Consider the following 21,953-nt stretch of genomic DNA (forward strand, 5'->3'; position numbering starts at 1 on the left):
GTGTTCATTACAGCAATGCAAAACTGCTCTATAGCTTATTCTAGATATGACAGCTTTGGAATCTTGATACCAATATGCCTAAGAACTCAGTTACAGGAAATTATTTTAGTCATGGAAGGAGACCTGAACATACTAGCAATATAAATAATTTCTTACCTAATTGCATAAATCTATAATATTAAGTGTTTCACTAACTAACTCTTTGTAGAATTGGATCTAAAATTAAAAAATAAATTACTATCCTATCTACTCTCAAGCTATTCAGTGTAAGAAAATCTCTAGTCTGTATGCAGCCTTCTAGAACTATTGGAGCTTGTCTTTATAGATTTATACTGAAATGCCTCCCTAGAGCCAGATTCAATACAGACTGGCAGATTTTACTTTGCAGTAGGCTACTACCGGGAAGACTGTTTTTGAAATTGTCTTTAACATAATGTGCAATGAATTCTTTGTATTTCTTATTAGAATTGAAGATTTTTTTTATATAAAAATATTATTATTTATGGCTCAAGTGAGGGACTATGGGTCATTATGCAACATCTTACATCTGCCATAGCTATGAAACTTAAGATTTCAGATTCAAGCATTATCAGCTGAGCACCAAGATGGGTGAGGACAAGAAAACATGAATGTTCAGCAGGAGTATTTGTGTATGGCTAATATAATTTGAGGTTGCTTCAGTCACCAGCATTAATAAAATAATAATTCAAAGTTCTATATGTGCAGCTGTATTAATAAGCTCTTGGGGAAGGGAAACCATCTCTTTGTTCTATGTTTGTACAGCACCTAGCACAATGGGGTCCTGGTACATAAGAACCACTCCTAGGAGCCATGGTAATACAAATAAGTAATATGGTTTTACCCCGTGCTGTGAGGGAAGGGTTTTCATCCTGAAGTTGGAGAGTGCAATGGCACTCTGTGATATTTAGTAGTGATAATTTTGTGGAAAGTGTACATGATAGCTTTACTTCCAAATATTGATATACTGGTATGTTTTAATTTGAGCCATGTGGGTATTCAAATAAAAAGCATACATTACATGAAGGATTTAGACATTGCTTGGCTTTTGAGATATTTGATTCATTCAAATGACTCTCTTTTAGGGTGAAGAGGTCCACTTTTGAAAATGCCCTTTGTTCAGAGAATCCCTAAATAATTAAATGGCCTAAAAGTGCAAAAATATGTCCAGAGCTGATTGAAACTCAGAATTTCTATTTCATCTGAAATTTTGATATTTCAAATCCCCCTTCCTCCAAAATAGGAATTCTGAAAATTTTAATTTGGAAAAAATCTGAAATGTTTCAGAATTTATTGCCCCTTTATTTTTATATTTTAAAAAATTGCTTACATTGTTTCATGACATGTAAGTAGAAGTAGTGGATAATATGTCACGTCAGGTCATGTCATACTCTGTAATACTACAACTGACCTATCAAATTTGACAGATCAAAATATTTTATTGTATTTTTAAAATCATTAAAGGTAGTTGCTTCTTAGTACTGATGAAAAACTCTGATTTTGTAATTGTTCAATATGTCTCTTGTTTGTATTTGAATTAAAACAGTTTGACATTTCAGCACTTTCATCCAGAAAAGATCAGTGCTCAGTATTAATTAGAGGAGCAGCTATTTTCAGTATCCTAGGATTTAGAAAAAATGAGTCCTGTCTAACACAAGGATATTGAATACAGCGTCTCCTCTAATTGTTATTATGTAATAACATGTCATATTATGCACTACTAGTACTGACACCCCACAAAATAAAAGTAATATAAAAATGTTAAATTTCAAACCAAAAATATTTTTTAAAATAAAATTTTGGAATAATTCTGAAACAAACATTTTTGCTGTCTGAAATCCTTTCAAAGGAAATTTTAATGAAAACTGGTATGATCTTTCAAAAATATTCAGTTTCATGGATATGGCTGTTTCCAATAGAAAATGTGCGATGAAAATGTTCCAAGCCACTCAGCAGCATCGATGCCACCGTATGGCTTTATTAGTGAGATCCTAAATGGGATCACTCTGTGAGGCATAAAGAACTCCTCTCCTTAATGAAGTTCAAAAAAGAAAAGTTCTCAAGTGCAATTTTGTTGGATTTGTTACACTATTTCTGGTTACTTTTCCACAATCCTTGTTGGTTTTTGTTTTTGTTTTTCTCTGTTAGTTTATTTCTTTATTTAAATATATTATGAAGTCTTGAGAAGGTTGATGTATGTGGGGAAGGTGGGAGGAAATGAGTTAATTGGAGGAGGGACTAGGAAGAAGAAGGTGGGACCCTGAAAGGAAACAGGAAGAGGGAGCAAGGAAGAGAAGGAAATGAAGGATTGAGGGCAAGGAGAGTAGGCAATGGGACTGCAAAGCAGAGGAGAAGGGAGGAGTTTGGGGAAGTAATCAACCATGACTCCACTGACAACAAAAAACATGACTTTTAGTTGTTTTTTGTAAAAAGTCATGGTTTTGGTTGCTCTGGCCAACCTAATAGTGAGACAGACCCTCTGTGATTTTTTTTTTAATACAAATTTGGCTCTGTGTATGCTAAATAGTACAGACCTGCTGGTTTTTTAAATGTTTTTTTTAACTATTAGCTACATATTGTTAAATGGCTTTGATAATTTTTATGTAAAATAACGAATATTTGACTTTGCTTATTTTTCCCATGACAAACAACTTTTTCATTAACATGTTGTATGGCAAACTTTTCTTCCTTTTTAAACTAAAATCATAACTCTTGCAATTTTGCCTCCGCAGCCAACGCAAAGAATCTTGCCTCCCCAGCGTCTTCCTAGCTCCATCATAGCTTGAAACTGATTAACATTAAAGCACCTTAAAATGCATCTCCCCCACCTCCAGGACAAATTGAAGGTCAAGGGGAGAATAGTAAAGGTGGCTAAGTGTTCAAGGTGGAGGAGGATTTTGAATTTTTGCTTGGCTAACTGGTGCTTGGTTACCTTTTTTAATAATTTTACTGTTCCTCTTAACTTAAAAATATCTGTCAAGGGTACCTGCCACATAAGCACCCTTTTAGTTTTCCTATAAATCTAAACAAAGAACAGAAATAGTGACATAAGACATTTATAAAACTCCTGAGGATGCACAGATTTCACCTAAAATATGCATTTATTTAGAATCATAAACGTACCTTGTTTACTATTTTCCATGAATGCAATTCTTTGGGGTTCCTCTTTGTTGTGTGCTGTTCCTGATGTAAAGATCCCACACATACACAGTAGACGGATACATTGGTAGTAGATTTGCTTGCAGCAGCATCTTCCTTGTGAACTGACAGTGGCTCGATTTTTCTGATTTAATAGTGCAAGGCTATTCAAGCATGAAATTGCCTCCTTCATATAGAGCAATCCCCTTTTGCCTGGCAAGTCAAGGCTCAGAAACTTGATATTTACTGTGATTACAGTTGTTGACCCCAAACAATTGTTGCTACTAACAAAGTTAAGCTTTTTTACATGGCCCAAGAGAGAAATGTTAGAATAACTCACCAAATTCTGTTCAGAGGTGAAAAGAGCATGCAATTACATTCAGCAACATGAAGCTAACTTATCCGTTTCCTTGTTTAAAAAGCTATTCTTTAATGGTAACATTACATTGTTTTATGCTATTCTAAAAATGAATAGACAATGAAAAGCTCAAGAACAGGAGTATGAGACACTACTCTTGCAGACCATGGCACAAATATTGATCACAGAAATGTAGGACTAGAAATGATGTTGAGAGGTCATCAAGTCCAGCCCCCTGCACTGAAGCAGGACCAAGTGAACCCACACCATCCCTGACAGGTGTTTCTCCAACCTGCTTTTAAAAGCCTCTAGTGATGAGAGTTTGCTCCTGAAGGTAACTGAATGCTAAGCATGGAGAGCCAAAGTGCAAGTGATTCACAGTCCAACTTTTTATCAGCAACTGCAGAGAGGGGCTTCTGCATAGTATAGAGAAATGTACTGGACATAATGAACTGAAATGAACTGGTGATTAGGCTGGAGCAGCAGCTCCACTATCTTTGAGTGGGTGCAACGTTAGACAATGATCAGGAAGTATTCGTATTGTGGAGAGGGTGGAATCAAAGTTCTGTCCTTCCTCTTCAGAAAGTGAGGGTCTGATGAGGTGCTAGCCAGGGCCTGGGAGTATGCTGACAAATGAGTTTTTGGTTGGCTCTCTGTAGGGGCACAAGAGGGCAAGGGAGTGGCTCATAGTTCTTTGAGCACCCATGTGGGGGCTGCCCAGAGAATATAAGAGCATTTGGAGCCCTCTTTCAGTGGTGGTTCCGGTCCTAGGCCTGGAGAGGGAAACTCTGGGAACAGCTTAGTTTAAGGAGAAAGGTTTAGGCATCTGTCTTATTATATATGGTTATTGTATGTGATGCAGGTTATTTCCACACTTCAGGAAAATATTCTATTCTATTAAGTTAATGGACTTTTTATTTTTTTAACGCTATTGACAGCACACCCAGAAAATTTACTCGGTGTTACAGTGAATAACTTGGAGTAGTTCCCAGAATTCTAGGAAACAAAACCTCTGTAGACAATTCATGCTTCGGCCTTAAGTGCTTATTAACGAAAGCTGTCCTCTCATTTTTGGTGTGGATGGTTATTCAGGGAAAGAGATAATAAGCAATAATGTTGCATACGTTGTAGTTTAATATACATCTTACACTATAACTATTCACAAGTAAGAGCATAAGGCCTTTTCTACTAAGAATGCTCATTCATTGTGGAGAAGCTAGCAGAACATATTTATATAATATGCAGAACTGGAAAACAGCATTTCCAAATTTTGTAGTTGTTAATTAGCAGTTGCAAGAGACATTCAACAGTACATCTAATCAGCATGGAGAAGTCATGATGACAGATACCTGTACAAGGAGAGTTGACACAATAACAATACTAATGCTTGTGAATTTACAAAATTGGATTGTGGTTAATCAAGACGATAGATGTGAGCCTTGCATCACAGTGATTTGCTCTGGGTACATTTGAAAAATCTGGTGCATCATAGAACTATTGTTTCATGTGTTGCTGTTGCTATCTTGGCAGAAATCCAATTTACGGAAGAAGCTCTAAGACTAATACATCTGTTACCTGCCTTATGAAGCATGGCATTGAAGACTACCTTATACCTATTAGCTAACACTGAACAAGGAACTAAGTGACTGTGTCATAAATTATATCATCTCCCTTCTCTTTACTCAGAGTGACACACAGTTTTGCCTCTCAGCTAATAGCTCCAAACCTAGCTTCTGTAGATTATCACAGAGCAATAAAATGAGGACATGATTAAGTCTGTAGCATACAAAATGTCATTAATGGTGCCATGTGAAAATGATTGCTGATTTTCCTCTTCTCTTATTTCCCTTATTGCAGTTATAAGTCAGAATACTTTTAGTTTCAGCACTGAACGCTTTCTAAAACATACTTTGAATATATAATGATTCATAGTATATAGAGCATGCAGGGGTGCAGTCAGAAAGGCCAAAGCACACTTGGAGTTTCAGCTAGCAAGGGATTGAAGGGTAACAAGAAGGGTTTCTACAGTTACGTTAGCAACAAGAAGGTGGTCAGAGAAAGTGTGGGACCCTTACTGAATGGGGGAAGCAACCTAGTGACAGATGATGTGGAAAAAGCTGAAGTACTCAGTGCTTTTTTTGACTTGGTCTTCACCGACAAGGGCAGCTCCCAGACTGATGCACTGGGCAGCACAGTATGGGGAGGAGGTGAGCAGCCCTCAGTGGTGAAAGAACAGGTTAAGGACTATTTAGAAAAGCGGGACATGCACAGGTCTATGGGTCTGGATCTATTGCATCCAAGGTTGCTGAGGGAGTTGGCTGATGTGATTACAGAGCCATTGTCCATTATCTTTGAAAACTTGTGCTGCTCGGGGGAGGTCCTGGATGATTGGAAAAAGGCAAATATAGTGCCCATCTTTAAAAAAGGGAAGAATGAGAATCTAGACCAGTCAACATCACCTCAGTCCCTGGAAAAATCATGGAGCAGGTCCTCAAGGAATCCATTTTGAAGCTCTTAGAGGAGAGGAAGGTGATCAGGAACAATCAACATGGATTCATCAAGGGCAAGTCATGCCTGACCAATGTGATTGCCCTCTATGATGAGATAACTGGCTCTGTGGCTATGGGGAAAGTTGTGGACGTGATATATCTTGACTTTAGCAAAGCTTTTGGTACGGTTTCCCACAGTATTCTTGCCAGCAAGTTAAAAAAAGTATGGATTGGATGAATGGACGATAAGGTGGATAGAAAGCTGGCTAGATTGTCTTACTCAATGAATAGTGATCAATGGCTCGATGTCTAGTTGGCAGCCGGTATCAAAGAGAGTGCCCCAGGGGTCGGTTTTGTTCAACATCTTCATCAATGATCTGGATGATGAGATGGATTGCACCCTCAGCAAGTTTGTGGATGACACGAAGCAGGGGGGAGAGGTAGAGACACTGGAGGGTAGGGATAGGGTCCAGAGTGACCTAGACATTGGAGGATTGGGCCAAAAGAAATCTGAGGTTCAACAAGGACAAGTGCAGAATCCTACACTTAGGATGGAAGAATCCCATGGCTAAGCAACAGTTCTGCAGAAAAGGACTTGGGGATTACAGTGGACGAGAAGCTGGATATGAGTCAGCAGTGTGCCCTTGTTGCCAAGAAGGCTAACGGCATATTGGGCTGCCTTAGTGGGAGCATTGCCAGCAGATTGAGGGAAGTGATTATTCCCCTCTGTTGGAACTCATGAGGCCACATCTGGAGTATTGTGTCCAGTTTTGGCCCCCCCCCCCCACTATAGAAAGGATGTGGACAAATTGGAGAGAGTCCAGTGGAGGGCAACGAAAATGATTAGGGGGCTGGGGCACATAGCTTACAAGGAGAGGCTGAGGGAACTGGGCTTATTTATTCTGCAGAAGAGAAGGTGAGGGGGGATTTGATAGTAGCCTTTAACTACCTGAAGCGGGGGGTTTCCAAAGATGATGGAGCTAGGCTGTTCTCAGTGGTGGCAGATGACAGAACAAAAAGCAATGGTCTCAAGTTGCAGTTTGGGAGGTCTAGGTTGGATATTAGGAAAATCTATTTCACTAGGAGGGTGGAATGGGTTACATAGGGAAGTGGTGGATCTGCATCCTTAGAGGTTTTTAAGGCACAGCTTGACAAAGCCCTGGCTGGGAAGATTTAGCTGGGGTTGGTCCTGCTTTGAGCATGGGGTTGGACTAGATGACCAGACCTCCTGAGGTCTCTTTCAACCCTAATCTTCTATGATAGTAAGACAGAAAAGGTGAGGATTTCTCGGTAAGGCACAAAAAAATGCTGTATCAACAGGTAGACTGGAAATTAAGCCAAAGGGTCATCTTACTTGGTGGGGAAAAAATTAGCAATCAAAGGTGTTTTAAGAAAAAGCCTTTCCTGATCTATAATTTCCATTACAGATTTGTTCCAATTAAGCTATTGGTCAAATCATTATTGCTAACGCTTTCCTGTTTTAACAAACTAGGCCTCGACTCTACCCCCTTTAAGTTAGTGGTAAAATTCCCCTTGACTTCAGTTGTGCAGGTCTTGTGTTTGCAAATGTGTCCATTCAGCTTTGATTACATAGGTTTGGAGAGTCTAGAAAGAGGCCTGCCACCTCTTAAGTCACCTTAAAGATATAGAGAAATGAAATGGCCTCTATACTATGGTGTTTGTTTTTAAGTAGTACTTTGTCTACATTACCTTGTTCCCACTCAAACATAAAATAACTTTGAGCTTTTAGTAAATGACATTCTTGCATTGAGTAACTACTAAAATATTAATGCTGTATTTAGGGTTTGAAATCCCTAAGGAAGTTTTGATATTCAAGGCTACATTCAAAGTATGTCATCATTATGAATGGTGACAGCTGAAGGTGTGAGTGAAGGGTCTTTGCTCCTGCAATATACCTGCTTATACTGCATAATGGAACACCAGAGAGACATTTTCATGACATATTTTCACATCTATCTTCTGCTGGATATAAAAATTGATTGGTTCTACAGTATTTTGGTTCAATAAAATTCAGCAACACAATGTAGATGCAATTGCTTTATGATGCTGCTTCCCTGTAAGTTTACATTCTGTTTACATTTCATTTGAATTTGTTTTAAAATACAAACTTTTGCAATTTGAGTAATGTATGTAATTAAAATTGAGTCTAAACCTCTACGTACTGAAATGTTGTAACAGAATATATTTTAAGACATTACATTATTTTCTCTTGTCTAAGGTGCCTGGTTGAAACAGATAGTTCATTCCATATAGCTGTCAGAAGTTGACTTCTGTAGTTCCTGTGGGATTTGAGACTTACATACAGCTATGGTGGATGGGGAGGGGAAAGCATAATTAATTGATTAAACCTAAATTGTTGAAATATCTGTCAGAACATGGGAATTGAAGCACACTTGCTTTTTCTCTCATTCTCAGAATCTTATCTGGTCCAGTATAATGTTTCAATTTTCCTATGTACTTTCTAGATTGTGTATAAACTGTTCTGGGTGAAAAATCTATCTTAAACAATAGGCTTACAGTAAACATGATCACAGAGCCACATGTGTTCACTCCAACTTGTGTTTATAAGGAAATTTTTGCACTTTATGAGTGGCTTACTTTTTTTTTAAATCTGCTAACCGCTTATTAGGAAGTATAATTTTCAGAAAGCTCCCTTTTAGAAATTATCTGAACATGACTCTCTTCAGACCCAGTAAATCAGAGTTTGTGACAAAGAAATGCTATTTCTTTAAGTGCTACTTAAAGGAAAATGAGGATCACTAACCTCTGATTCTAGGTATTATTTATAGTGGATACATTCAATGTAAATCGTATCAGGACTTTATTTGGCTTCATATAATGTACTTGGCAGTTCAATGATAATGTTTTAAAAGAAAAGACCGTGATTTTGGCTGTGTCAATTTTTTATTTAGAGAAGTGAAGTCAGAAAGAGCCCCTTCCATTACAACTGAGTGTTGAGCAAGCCATTGTTTCATTAGAGTACTCACTAAGCAAAAGGCTCCCTTTTCATTCATTTTCTAAAGCTGTTCAAGACTTCCTAGAAAGTACGGCTCAAGCTTTGTGCTACTACCTAAAAAAGACTCTGTGGAATTGTGTGAGACTCACAATCCATCTGTGACCACGTGTCTTGAACCCTGGTCCCTGGGGCTCCTAGGAGCTGCTTATAGTTGCCAGCATAGAAGCTGAACTCCGGCAGAGGACTCCAGTCCTGGAATCTGATTGGCAAAACATTGGTGGTCCTGATGGGTTTACAGATTCTATTTAAACCAAGAACAGAAACAGGAAGTTGTTCATGCAATTGGGTTTTCCCTCCTTAGGACTTCTTCCTCTGCAATACCTGGTTCTACTGATCTCTTTCTCCTGACGCTGACTCTTGGGGTATGTCTATACTACCTGCTGGATCAGCGGGCAGCGATCGATCCAGCGGGGGATCAATATATCGCATCTAGACTAGATGGGATAAATCTACCCCCAAGCACTCTCCCGTCGACTCCTGTACTCCAGCGCCGTGAGTGGCACAGGCAGAGCCAACAGGGGAGTGGTAGCAGTTGACTCACCGTAGTGAAGACACTGCGGTGAGTAGGTCTAAGTACGTCGACTTCAGCTACATTATTCATTAGCTGAAGTTGCGTAACTTAGATCGATCCCCTCCAGTGTAGACCGGGCCTTGGTTTTGCCCTCTGGCCTGCTTCAGACTCTGATCTCTTGGTATCTGAACTAGCCAGACTCCTGCTCCGACCACTAGGTCAGACTGCCCACGACCTGTTTGATAGTCATCCATCCCATGCACATAATGTTATCTCTGAGGATTCTGTTGACACACACAGTTGCTTTTGGATTTCCATTACAATGTCCATATTGCACTATTTCCATGTTAATTTTGCTTTAGAATGTGAAGAAGGACATCTTGTCTCATGTTTAGTTCTAGAAGGAAGATGATGAAGCTTGACTTGTGTTCACTGGCTGCCAGTCTTAGTAAGTAATATTGCTTTCACCTCCATTCAGACATTAATCAGTGTCAAAACATGTAAATGACCCTGTGGCTGAGATCAAGCTTCACCTCCAGGCACTGCCTCTTGGTTATTGGAGGTGAAAGATTATTGGAAATCACTGATTCCAAGATTTCCTTCACTCATAGTAGCTGCAAAGGCAGGCCCGTGGGTTATTTCTGTGCCTCCATACCAAAGCTGATAGTTGATGGGAAGAGAAAAATTCTTTGATCCTGAGAGAGAACCCTGAAGTACTACTGAATTTTCTCCTGAGGATCTTCCAGTGATGCAGGGGAGATTGCTGAGGAAATAGTTCTCCTAGGCATTGGAAAATGTCTTTTCACTTTTAAACAGCTGTATTTACTTCATGTGTATTCCTAAAGCAACATCTGAGAACTATACAAGCAAAAGTGATGTTTTTAGGAAAACATTTCAATCACTAGTATATTTCTAACCATTAGAATGGATTGTAAATGATCTGGAGAAGGCAGAGAGTGGTTCCTTTGTGTTTATAATTTCACGATCAATAGCAGCTGATTTATTCACTACACCTTTGATGTGGTGCACCTTTAAATAGGAAAAAATACAACATGAATCCTTTTAATCATTTCAGCAATATAAAGTGAAAGGTCTTTAACTTCTGAACATCTATATATAGTACCAAGTGAGTAAAATGTCATTAAATCAAGTGATACACTGTTCAGAATTAAGACACTGTTAAAGGAGAACTACAAAGATTAATGGAGTTTAGCCTCAGGCTGTGGGAGATATTCAGCATTTTTGAGCCCATGAACCTTGAAACTGTACACTGTAGGACAGGTAGAGTCTACTGAGTTCTTGTAAGAAAGATACTCCCTTGTTGCAGGATTGGTAACATTTTAAAACTCCAGGATTCTAAACAGTTGTAGCAAACTTTTCTGAAAATATTTTTTCCTTCACCTGAAATTCTGTATCCTAACAATGTCCCAAAACTCCTTATTTGGTGACATCACTAACTCCGCTGGACATGTGTGCTGCATTATAAATCATACCATCTGGCAGGTGGTATTAATTGGAAAAATTAACCTGCCAAAAATACTAAGAAAGAACATTTGGAAGTCTGGTTGCCATTTAGATTCCCTGATAGTGAGTGGTTATTTCAGTTTAGTGAGGGGAAAGTAACAAAGTAACAACTTCAGAACAACAGGTCCATTATTTGTGTAACAACCCCTTGAGAATAGGGAATCACGGTTGGGTCTTTTAGCTTTTATTACTTGGCAACATTACTATCTGTACATTGCAAGAAGAACTTTGTATGCTGTAATACCTGTATATGCAACTTTACCTTAGACCGCTCTGTATTGCAACTGTGGAGCATGTATCTTTTTATACTGTTACCTTCATGTATCATTTAAATTTTTTCTTTAATAGTCATATAAAAACTCCACACAGGTTTGTTACAATTGTTTATATAACTCTTAGAACAGTACTTTGGTCATCTGGAAGCAAGTTTAAAATATACAGTAATTACATTTTTCATTGAATATATCTCATTCACACGTGGTTATATTAATGTATCTGGGATGAAAATATTCACTGAAAATTGTCAAGTATGTCACTTGTCTGAATTTTATTTTCTAAAACAGTTGATGTCTTTTATTATAGATTGTGATAATTTTCCATTGCACTTCCGGTAATTGAAAATGTGAATTACGGTAAGAACAAGACTAGTGATTATACACCCACCGTATGTGTAATGTTACTGTTTGTTCTTTAATTTTTTAAAAGTGAATTTAATACTTATGAAAGTGTGTGTACTGAAAACTAATCAGTCTTAGTTTATCTGCCAAAGTTTAGTGTAGGTGGTGACAGCACAAGCTTCCCATACTGACCAGTCTCAACCTTGAACTAGAGCATAATTCAATCTCCATGCCATCTTTGTTGTGCATGACAGTTATTGACAATTTGGATGGTGGCTTTTGTGATGTGCTCTAGAAAATAACTTTAATGACTAGCTGTGATGACTTTTGTGTGATGTACATTGGGAATAGTACTAAGAACACCAAACTTAATTCACATAGGTCTTCAAACAGTTAAAAGATTACAATGACTATCAGTTAGTGCTATGTAATACATTATCAGTTTGTTTAGCATCCTTTTCTTTTGACTTGGTCCATAGCAGCCTACTACCACAACAGACTTTTAGACTCATAGATTCCAAGGCCAGAATGGACCATTGTGATAATCTAGAAAGACTTCCTGTAATACAGTGGCTCTCAACCTTTCCAGACTACTGTACCCCTTTCAGGAGCCTGATTTGTCTTGCGTACCCCCCAAGTTTCACCTTGCTTAAAACCTACTTACTTACAAAACCAGACCTAAAAATACAAAAGTGTCACAGCAATTTTTCAATAATAGTGTGCTTACTTTCTAACTTTTGCCATATAATTATAAAATAAATCAATTGGAATATAAATATTGTACTTACATTTCAGTATATAGAGCAGTAGAAACAAGACGTCTGTATGAAATTTTAGTTTGTACTGATTTTGCTAGTTCTTTTAAGTAGCCTGTTGTAAAACTAGGTAAATGTCTAAATGCCTAGATGTGCTGATGTACCACTTGGAAGACCTCTGCATATCCCAGAGTACACGTACCCCTGGTTGAGAACCACAGCTATAATACACAGGCCAGAGAACTTCCCCAAAATAATTCATAGAGCAGATCTTTTAGAAAAACATCCAATCTTGATTTAAAAACTCAGTGATGGAGAATCCACCACAACTCTTGGTAAATTGTTCCAGTACTTAATTACCCTCATTGTAAAATAATTTGTCTTTTATTTCCAGTCTGAATTTGTCTAGCTTCAACTTCCAGCCATTGAATCATGCTACACCGTTCTCTGCTGAATTGAAGAGCCTATTAAATATTTGTCTCTCATGTACATACTTACAGACTGTAATCACCACCTCTTAAGCTTCTCTTTGTTAGGCTCAAAGTGCTCAGGTTAGTTTATCACTATAAGGTACGTTCTCTAATATTCCCATGGCTCTTCTCTGAATCATCTCTAATTTATCAATATCCTCCTTGAATTGTGGGCAACAGAATTGGACACAGTATTCTAGCTGCGGTCACACCAGTGTCAAATACACAGGTAAAATAACCTCTCTACTCTACCTCTGCTGAAGATTCCTCTGCATTAACTCTTTTGCATTAACTCTCACTGTGTCATGCTGGAAGATCATGTTGATCTGATTATCCACCATGACTCCGAAATCTTTTTCGGAGTCACTGCTTCCCAGGATAGAGTCCCCCATCCTGTAAGTATGGCATAATTCTTTGCTCCTGGCTGATATTCCTTATTTAGCTCAAGTTGTAGATGTTTGTGCTGTGATGCTGAAGTTCCCAGTATTTAAATCATGCTGGTGACCAAAGCAGAAGTCGTCATAAATGTAAATCATGTAGTCACCTGTGCAAATAACTGTTTATGCATGCAAATTTTGCAAATGCATAAAGCAGAGTCTCTTTTAAGTTGGCCTAAAGAGTTATAAATGTCTCTGATTTGCAAAAAAGTTGGATCCTTTGCCATACATTGATGTAAGAAAATTTTTCAGTGAATTGGGTCTTATACAATAAATGGATATAGACCAAGAAAAATATTGTTAGAAGGAGTAAGTATTAAGGCTATATTGTTCCATGCAACTGCACCCACAAGCCCTTCCTGATAAGCCCTGCAGTATGTACAAACAAGAATCTAGCTTGAACACTCTGAAAGGTTTACTTTCTGGGGTTTACCCACGTGCTCCCAACAGAAAAGGGGATTGGAAACCCCATAAAGAGGTGAATAGGAGGCTCACTTTAAGACTCAGGATCTGTGAGAAAAGCAGACACCAGCCATGCAGAAGACTTACCCTCTCCTTGCTGTCATTGGCTTTCTCCCCCTCCTCATAGTTGTGTACTGTCCTTCTCTAACTGGGAATAGAGGCTTTGGAGGAAAGTTAATACAGCATTAAATATCTGCTGGATTTCTGCTCAGAAATTCTTTTTGTGTTTGCAGAGAGCATGCCATAGTGTTTTATGATATTTAGTGTTTTTCTTAAAGCCCTAGCTTCTGGAATCAAGAGATTGCATGAAAACCTTTATCTTTCATGAAAGAAGTAAGTGGCTAGCCTTCATGGCTGAAAAGCTTAGGAAAAAAAATTGTCCTGAGTGCACCATAAAGACTCAGAAACTAGAATGCAAATGAAGAAAATCTAAAAGATATTTTTTATCTGGAAAAAAAATCAAAATTTGGGAGCCTGACTCATGATTTTTGAATGCTTGGGATTAGCAATGCTGATGCCGAGTAAATACACTGACCACAGTCCTAAATGTAGAGCCTCAAACTCATGCTAGTGCAGAGGAAAGCAGAGAAGGGTTAAATGTGTTACAGAACCACTGCTTTGCTTAAGGTACTTCTGCCCCTTTTTATTCCCTTGTGTTCCCCTCTGTATTGCAGAGAGGAAAACCGAGAGCCCAATTTATAATGCACAGTGGACTAAAAACTCCTCTGAGTACTTTAATGGCAGCTACCTGTTTTCTAAATGACAACTAATGATACATTGCAAATTATGATTTAATACTGCAGCTTAGGCAAAGTAACAGCCTTTATGACTTCCACTAAAATCAAGTATCCTAAATTAAATGAATTGGGTAGTTTTAATTTAGTTTCTAGTGAGAGGTTCAGCTGTCGACAAATCCGAGCACATTACTTGGTGCACTGCAGAATTTGTTCATGGGAGTTATCCAGAATGAGCTGATCTGGAAAGCGAATGATCACTTTCACATGCACATAATTTCTCTACCTATGCTGTTTTCTTTGCTTTCTTATTGTTTTCTATGATTCATTCATTCATTAATTTGTATGTGTATATATATATGTGTGTGTGTGTGTGTGTGAGAGAGAGACAGAAACAGATTAGCAATGTCATTTTGTCTGTTTTGAATAACAAGAAATTATACAATTATAGTACACAATGATAGATTTCAGTCATATTAAATAAAAAAGATTCAAAATGACAGCTGTATGCATTAATTGTACATTACCGATCAAAGTCCCAGGCGTGAATGTAGCAGTCAAACTGTTACATTAGCCCTGTTTTACCTAAGGCCATTGTAATGTCTCTATAGGTGATTGCATACTTAATTGTACATACACGCTAGGTTGAAATGTAGTTGTTTGTTACTTGTAGGTTTATCTTTTTTCTTGTCTACATCCAGGTGTTTCTGTACTGTGCATTGATACACTCTGGTGTCTCCAATCTGTGGGATGCACCCTTAAACCACTTAAATTGGTTAACATAAGTTTTTTCCCTATTTCTCTTGTTTTCAGTAACCCAAATTTATACACAAATGAACTTAGTTTATGTACAATATAATGGTAACTAATGACACAAATAATGTTTTTATATAGCCTATAACAGAAACATGACCTGGTTTTCTATATTTTAATTATTTCTATTTTTTATTCCTTTATTAAAATAATGTTTTGGTTTTTTGTCCTGGTTTTCTTAATCTTTTTTGCCACATACAAATGTACCTGTTTTAGATGGTTTTTCAGTTTTTACATAAAGAAATCCATTTTTACTTCCTTAACATGTTAGTAGTTTTCCATGATAAAGGTAGTGCTGGATTGCTAAAACAGGTACTCACAATCTTCTGTGAGACGACTTCTTACTCTGCTCCCTGCCCCCAGCACTTGGTTTTAGCAACAGACTAACAAATAGAATTTTTACTTAAGTTTTTGTTAATTTGTTTGTTATAGCAATTAATATTGCTTTTCTAAATATTTTCAAGGAGGTTGTGAAGGCTAGAACTGTAACAGGGGTTAAAAGAGAACTGGATAAATTCATGGAAGTTAAGTACATTAGTGGCTATTTGCCAGGATGGGTAGGGAATGGTGTCTCTAGCCTCTGTTCGTCAGAGGGTGCAGACGGATGGCAGGAGAGAGATCACGAGATCATTACCTGTTAGATTCACTCCCTATGGGGCACCTGGCATTGGCCACTGTCAGTAGACAGGATACTGGGCTGGATGGACCTTTGGTCTGCCCCAGTATGGCCATTCTTATATTCAAGCATAAACTTTAATAACCAATTTTTTAAAAACACAACACAGAAGAAAATGGTATAAAATTAAAACAAAATGAAGTTTAAGTGCAGGTTTATGTACACATGTTGAGAGTAATACGTCTATGGTATTTGCTTGTGCTTGGGAGACAAATTTGAAATGTTTCGTTAGCTTTAACATTTTACAACATAAACAGAGATAATGTATATCCTTTTAAAAACATTTTGGCTACAACACAGGCCAGAGGACCTCACCCAGTAATTTCTACATTAAGCCTATAACTTCAAGTTGAGCTACAGCAGATCTTTTAGAATAGTAATTAATAGTAAAGGAGTTCTTTACATGATCCTGGCTAATACTGTATAATTATACAAACTGAATGTTTAGCAGAGGGGATATATACTGTAAAATAAAGTGCTAAAAACATGGAAGAGAAAAATCCTTCAAATAAATATCCACCTCCATGAAGGCAATTTATAAAAACACGGATATGTTTTCTTATTGCTTTTGCCATTCTAGAACCATGATAAAAATATTTTAATATTTTAGACTATACAATCTCATTTTAATAGTTCACTTCAAGTAGTTTTAATCTAGTTTGTTTTTGTTTAAAATCAAATACCAATCACTACTGAAATAATAAAAATTGTTTAACAATATCTGAAAAAGGAAAAAAAAAACAGTACAGAAATAACCCCTTCAACAATAACATTATATTATGAGGGCACTGGTTGTTAAAGTTGTATTGTGTTTTGCATTGAAGTCCTTCCATTTCACACTTCATTGACTGAATTTAGTTATCAGGTTTGGCCACCATATATCTTCGGGGGGGCAATTGAACGTCATATGTTTTTAGGAAAACATTTACTAACTTCTGCAAAGGAAACAATGTTCCCTTTCTGAGAGATTGCCCCGTTTTGGTCACATTTCTTTGGGTTACACTAACTAAACTACCACCATCCCCACAGATGATAATATAATAGCCATATTATTCATGAACCCTGTAAATCTAAATCATAATAGATGCCCAAATGTATAGTTAATTAGGCCCCCGCAGTAGTTAGGAAAACAATATGTACCACCTTTCTCCATGGATTTTAAAGCTCATTAAGCAAATGAATAGCTTATTGCTCTAAGGCCATGTTGTTTGACTAACTTCCTCAGTGATTGCTTCCAAATTGTACATCGCTATAAAATCTGCAAAGAACAATTTCCAGTTCATACAAATTTAGCATGATTCCCCCTGGCTCGGCTGGGAGGAGATTCCTTTTGAAACTCACCTGGCAGAAGAGCTGCTTACTTATCACAATGCTCCTGGTTTTACTCTCCTGCAATAATGGGCAAGATGTACCACATGGATAAGACAAGCAATCAAGAGAGGTTCTTTGCTCTGGTTTCTAGAGCACACTATGGACTTGTGACTATAATATGGAAACCAGTGAACTAATAGACTTTCTTCTATATTTCATACCTGGAAATGTCACCCTTAAATTTTGAAGGCTGTCATTGTGACTCTATTTTATGTAAGTTTTCATGTCAGTGAAGCAATAGAAAGTTTTACAGAGTTTTGTTATGATGAGTGCGGGGGGGGGGGGGGAGAGTTCAAGGTCCATTTAATGTTTCTTCAGTGCCCCAATTCTGTCATTCTTCTGACTCCTAAATCAAAAAGTAACTTGACAGACTAACCCAGTGTAAATCCTAGGGAGATAGCACAACATATAGTTCTAGTTGTACTGATTTTCTGCAGCACGGTGAGTATTAAAATATTATGGACCACAGTGATACATTGCTCTTGTGTGAGAATTACAGGGCACCAAGTCAGAAAAGGCCAGTAGACTACAAAAGAGTTTCTCTGCTTGTAACATTAGTTAACATACATTTTCAGATTTAAAACATTTAAAAGAAAATGTTTAAAGAGGAATGTATAAACATGTTCTTAGCTTATCCTTAGTAAAAAAATAAATACCACGTATAGGCCTCAGGATAGGTAAGCATAGGGTGACCAGCTTTCCAAAATGCAAAAATTGGACATGTGCAGGAGCCCTGCCCCCTGACCAGGTCAGAAGCCTGGCAGTGGTAAGAGCCACCCAGGGAGCCCGGGCTGCTGTGGGGAGCCCTGGACCCTCCACCTGCCCTGGGTGTAGGATCAGGGTGCCCAAGAGCAGCCCCTGGCCTGTGTCCAGGGGCAGGGCCTTGGGGGGAAGAGGACGACGAGCAGGGGGCAGGGTCTTATGGCAAGGGGGGCCAAAGGCCCCACCTCAGCCCCACCAAGAAGAGGCTGGCAATGCCCCTGAGCCTCAGGCAGGCCAGGATAGGCACTACAGGGAATCCAGACCAAATGATGTCCCACAGTCATTCAGCCCAGAACTTGAAATTTACATTTTGGGACTGTGCCACCCAATTAGGGATGGGTGGTCACTGTAAGTAAGCACTGAACTTACAGGTAAGCATGTGTTTAAGTGCTTTCTTGAAATCGGGATCACAAAGATGAAAATAGAGCTAGAAAATGATTTTAAGTACATAGCTGACATTTATCAATATATCTAAAAGATTTTTTTAAGTAGCAATGCTGAAAATATTAGAATGAAATATCTTGGCTTTGATAACAAGTACTGCTGGTTTTATAATAGCTGCCTGTGCACATGAAGTGCATGTATTGGGGATGGGATGAGGAGACTGTATTTTGATTTGGGATTTGCAAAACACCGCAGGTGAATTTTCTTTACTCAAACCAGGAGTGGTTGGTATTTAGGGTACCGTTACATGACCTCGCCCCAAATTTTAGAGGACAGAGATAAAAGGTTTTAGTTCCATCCTTCTGTATTATGAGCAAACTGGAGTTTTTTTAAAAAATATTCATTTTTAGGTTTTAGTTTTAAGAAACTTCTAGCGTTGCTCAGTGCTGGGTCCCATTTTATCCAAGCTGTAGGACTTGAGGGGTCGTCACTCACATGTTTGGGTGTGTATGTATGTATGTATATATGTGTGTGCACTGTATTATTTCTTGGATGTAAATGTTAATTCTTCATTTAGGAGATCTGGTACAAAATTTTATTTGCAGCTTTAGTCTTTTTACTCATAGTTTTTCCTAGCCAGAATACAGTATTCAAAACCCCATGCCTGAGAATTTCCGTGTGATTTTTTTGTTTTGTTTTGTATTTTGAGGGGGGCATGGATGGGGGGGCGGGGAGCGTCTGGAGAGATTCATATCTTACTGAATGGTGAGCTGTCCAGCAATCTTGAAGCTCAATTTCCAGAATTTGATAACCTGTCATGTTGTTACATAGCACTGGAGAATGAATTTATAAAAAAGATTAACTTGTCTTTTTTTCTCTTTGGCAGATGCAAGACAAAAGTCTACCCTGATGAACTCCCAAATACAAGTGTAGTTATAGTATTTCATAATGAAGCCTGGAGTACTTTGCTTCGAACTGTTTACAGTGTTATAAACAGATCCCCACACCATTTGCTTTCTGAGGTTATCTTGGTGGATGATGCCAGTGAAAGAGGTATGACCCTTGCTCTAATTTTCTTGTGGATAGTTATAATAATTTGATAGAGATTTAAAATGTACATATTTTGTTAGTGTCACATTTGAGAAGCCTGCAGAAGGGATTGTAAATCAATAAAGTTTTAACCAGTAATGAATTTGACCCCCCAACTCAGAGGGGCAGTTTTCTGGATTAAGTAGCTCAGTGATAATGGTGCTTTTCAGTGACCATGTTATGAGTGCTGTGCCAATATTCCCGATAAAGAATATCAAGAATATAGTGTCCTATGTCTCCGTCGCTCATTTCTCTCCTAACAAGGAAATGACTCACTCTTGAGGTTTAAACTTGTTTAAATGTCAGAAGCTTGAACGGTTTCCTCAGATTACTCTTTGGTTTTTGTTTTTAATTTATTTTGAGCCCGAGTTTCACATAGTTTTTTTTAAACTAGTAATTGAGGTTATTTGAGGGTAGAAAAAGCAAAAACTGCTTTTGCTCAGTAACAAAAACTGCTTTTGATAATGTTAATGTTTTAGAAATAAAAAAAATGCTAAAATAATGGAACTGGTGAAAAGCCAAAAAATGTCAATGTATTTGCTTTGGATGTCAAAATGTTTGCACAGCACGGCACCATGAGGACTGGAGGATTTGGAAGCTGTGTTGCCTGATTTCTCTCCGGGTGCCAAAACCTGTCCCCTGAGGGAAACCTTCAGCAAACACTGCAAGGTGCACCTCAAAGATTTCCCTAGGTCTTCTGTCCTCCTCATGGAGGTTTTACCATAGGCAGGTACGTTACTGTATCTGCAGCTGTGTAAAAATAAATGCAGGGGAATTTGAAGCTTATTGCACAGTATGAAAGGTACTGTCTTTTGTAATCCACTGATTAGCTACAGCATCATATCCTGTTCAGCATTATAGAGCTGTCGCTTAATATCAGGGGCAGGGCTGTGCCATTGATGTGACATGCCAAGCAGCTGAATTTTTTTGGTTTTCCCCTGTTCCACATTTTTAGGATTTTTTTTCTTCCAAACTATTAAAGTGGTCAAAAGCTGTTTTTTGTGACTGAAAACTTCAGACCATGCAGTATGGCTCCTGTACTGGCTTCCTCTACTCTGTGCAGGGTACCCCTTGGAGGGATTGCAGGTACAGAGCTGATATTAATGCTGCCCTAAGTAGCATTAACATCCACATGGCTACCCAACTAGATATCCCCGTTTCAAAGAGTAGAGGGGAAGCATGCTCTCTCTTGCTCACATTCACAATGTGCAGCTGTTACTAAGGGGTTGGGGGGAGGGAAAAGTATGCTGCACTGGCTTCACTATACCTTGCTTCCACTGCTCTGGGTTTTTCCCCGAACTGTACTTTTTGTTGCTCCCTTCCAAGTCAGACATCAAAGAGAAGCACGGGGTCAAAGTACTTAACATGACCCTCATACATAGGGAAAGGGTATTTATGGAAGCTCCCAAACTGCTGAAGAAGCTTATTAAAATGGATATATTTAAAAACTAAACTTCGACTTTATAACAAAATAGCAAAAACATATATTTAATCAAAGTACACATTTCTGGATTGAATTTATACTAAGCTTTGACTGACCAGTGCTATAAGTAGGAAATTAATCATAATTTTTTCTGTTTGAAATCTTTTATTTGCATGGTCTTCTCATGGGACCCATTTAACCAGAACTATATTGCAATCCTAGAATGTGAGCAGTGTCCTAATGTAAACCTCCATGACCTGGAAACTCATCTCTCATTCTTCAGAAAATTGACAAACATGTCTCAGACTGTATTTCCTGAATTGTGCTTTCAGGACCTTTGGTCTTTCAATATTCATGCATGAGAATATTGTCCAAGAATTACCTGAGTGACCAGTATGATGTATTAACCATACAGTTCTATTTTGACTCCTCACTGACTACTGAATCTAGTTTGAACAAAAGGTTTCTTGTATTTTTAAATTGCATTTGGCAGATTTTCTGAAAGCCTCATTAGAAAATTATGTGAAAAATTTGGAAGTGCCAGTAAAAATTATTAGGATGGAACAACGGTCAGGACTGATCCGTGCTCGGCTAAGAGGAGCAGCGGCTTCTAAGGGCAAGGTCATAACTTTTCTGGATGCACACTGTGAATGCACTTTAGGCTGGCTTGAGCCCCTACTGGCAAGAATAAAGGAAGACAGGTAAGGGCTGATATATGTCCTTCTGCATGATGACAATGCCTGCTACACTGCTCTAGTTAAGGGTCTGTCAGAGTTTCCTTTATAACCCTTTATTTTCAGTGTGATTATATTTTGGCTATAAAAAGAATCTTCTTTGGCCTGAACACATTGAAAACAAGTCATCAACCCAACAGCGTTTTTTAGT

General features: G+C 38.1%; 1 protein-coding gene across 3 annotated transcripts in view; it reads left to right on the forward strand.

Annotated features, from left to right (window-relative positions):
• The window catches only part of GALNT13 (polypeptide N-acetylgalactosaminyltransferase 13), a gene marked incomplete at its 3' end in the record, with an annotated part of 686,573 nt that overhangs the window by 483,238 nt on the left and 181,382 nt on the right, over positions 1-21,953 (forward strand). For all 3 annotated transcript variants that reach the window (XM_084642901.1, XM_084642899.1, XM_084642900.1), the window contains 2 exons: positions 19,443-19,609; positions 21,562-21,769. In XM_084642901.1, the coding sequence (XP_084499027.1) occupies positions 19,443-19,609; positions 21,562-21,769 (375 nt within the window). The remainder of the gene's footprint in view (positions 1-19,442; positions 19,610-21,561; positions 21,770-21,953) is intronic.

This window comes from Lepidochelys olivacea (assembly GCF_965140295.1).
Source record: "Lepidochelys olivacea isolate rLepOli2 genome assembly, chromosome: 11".
NCBI lineage: Eukaryota > Metazoa > Chordata > Testudines > Cheloniidae > Lepidochelys > Lepidochelys olivacea.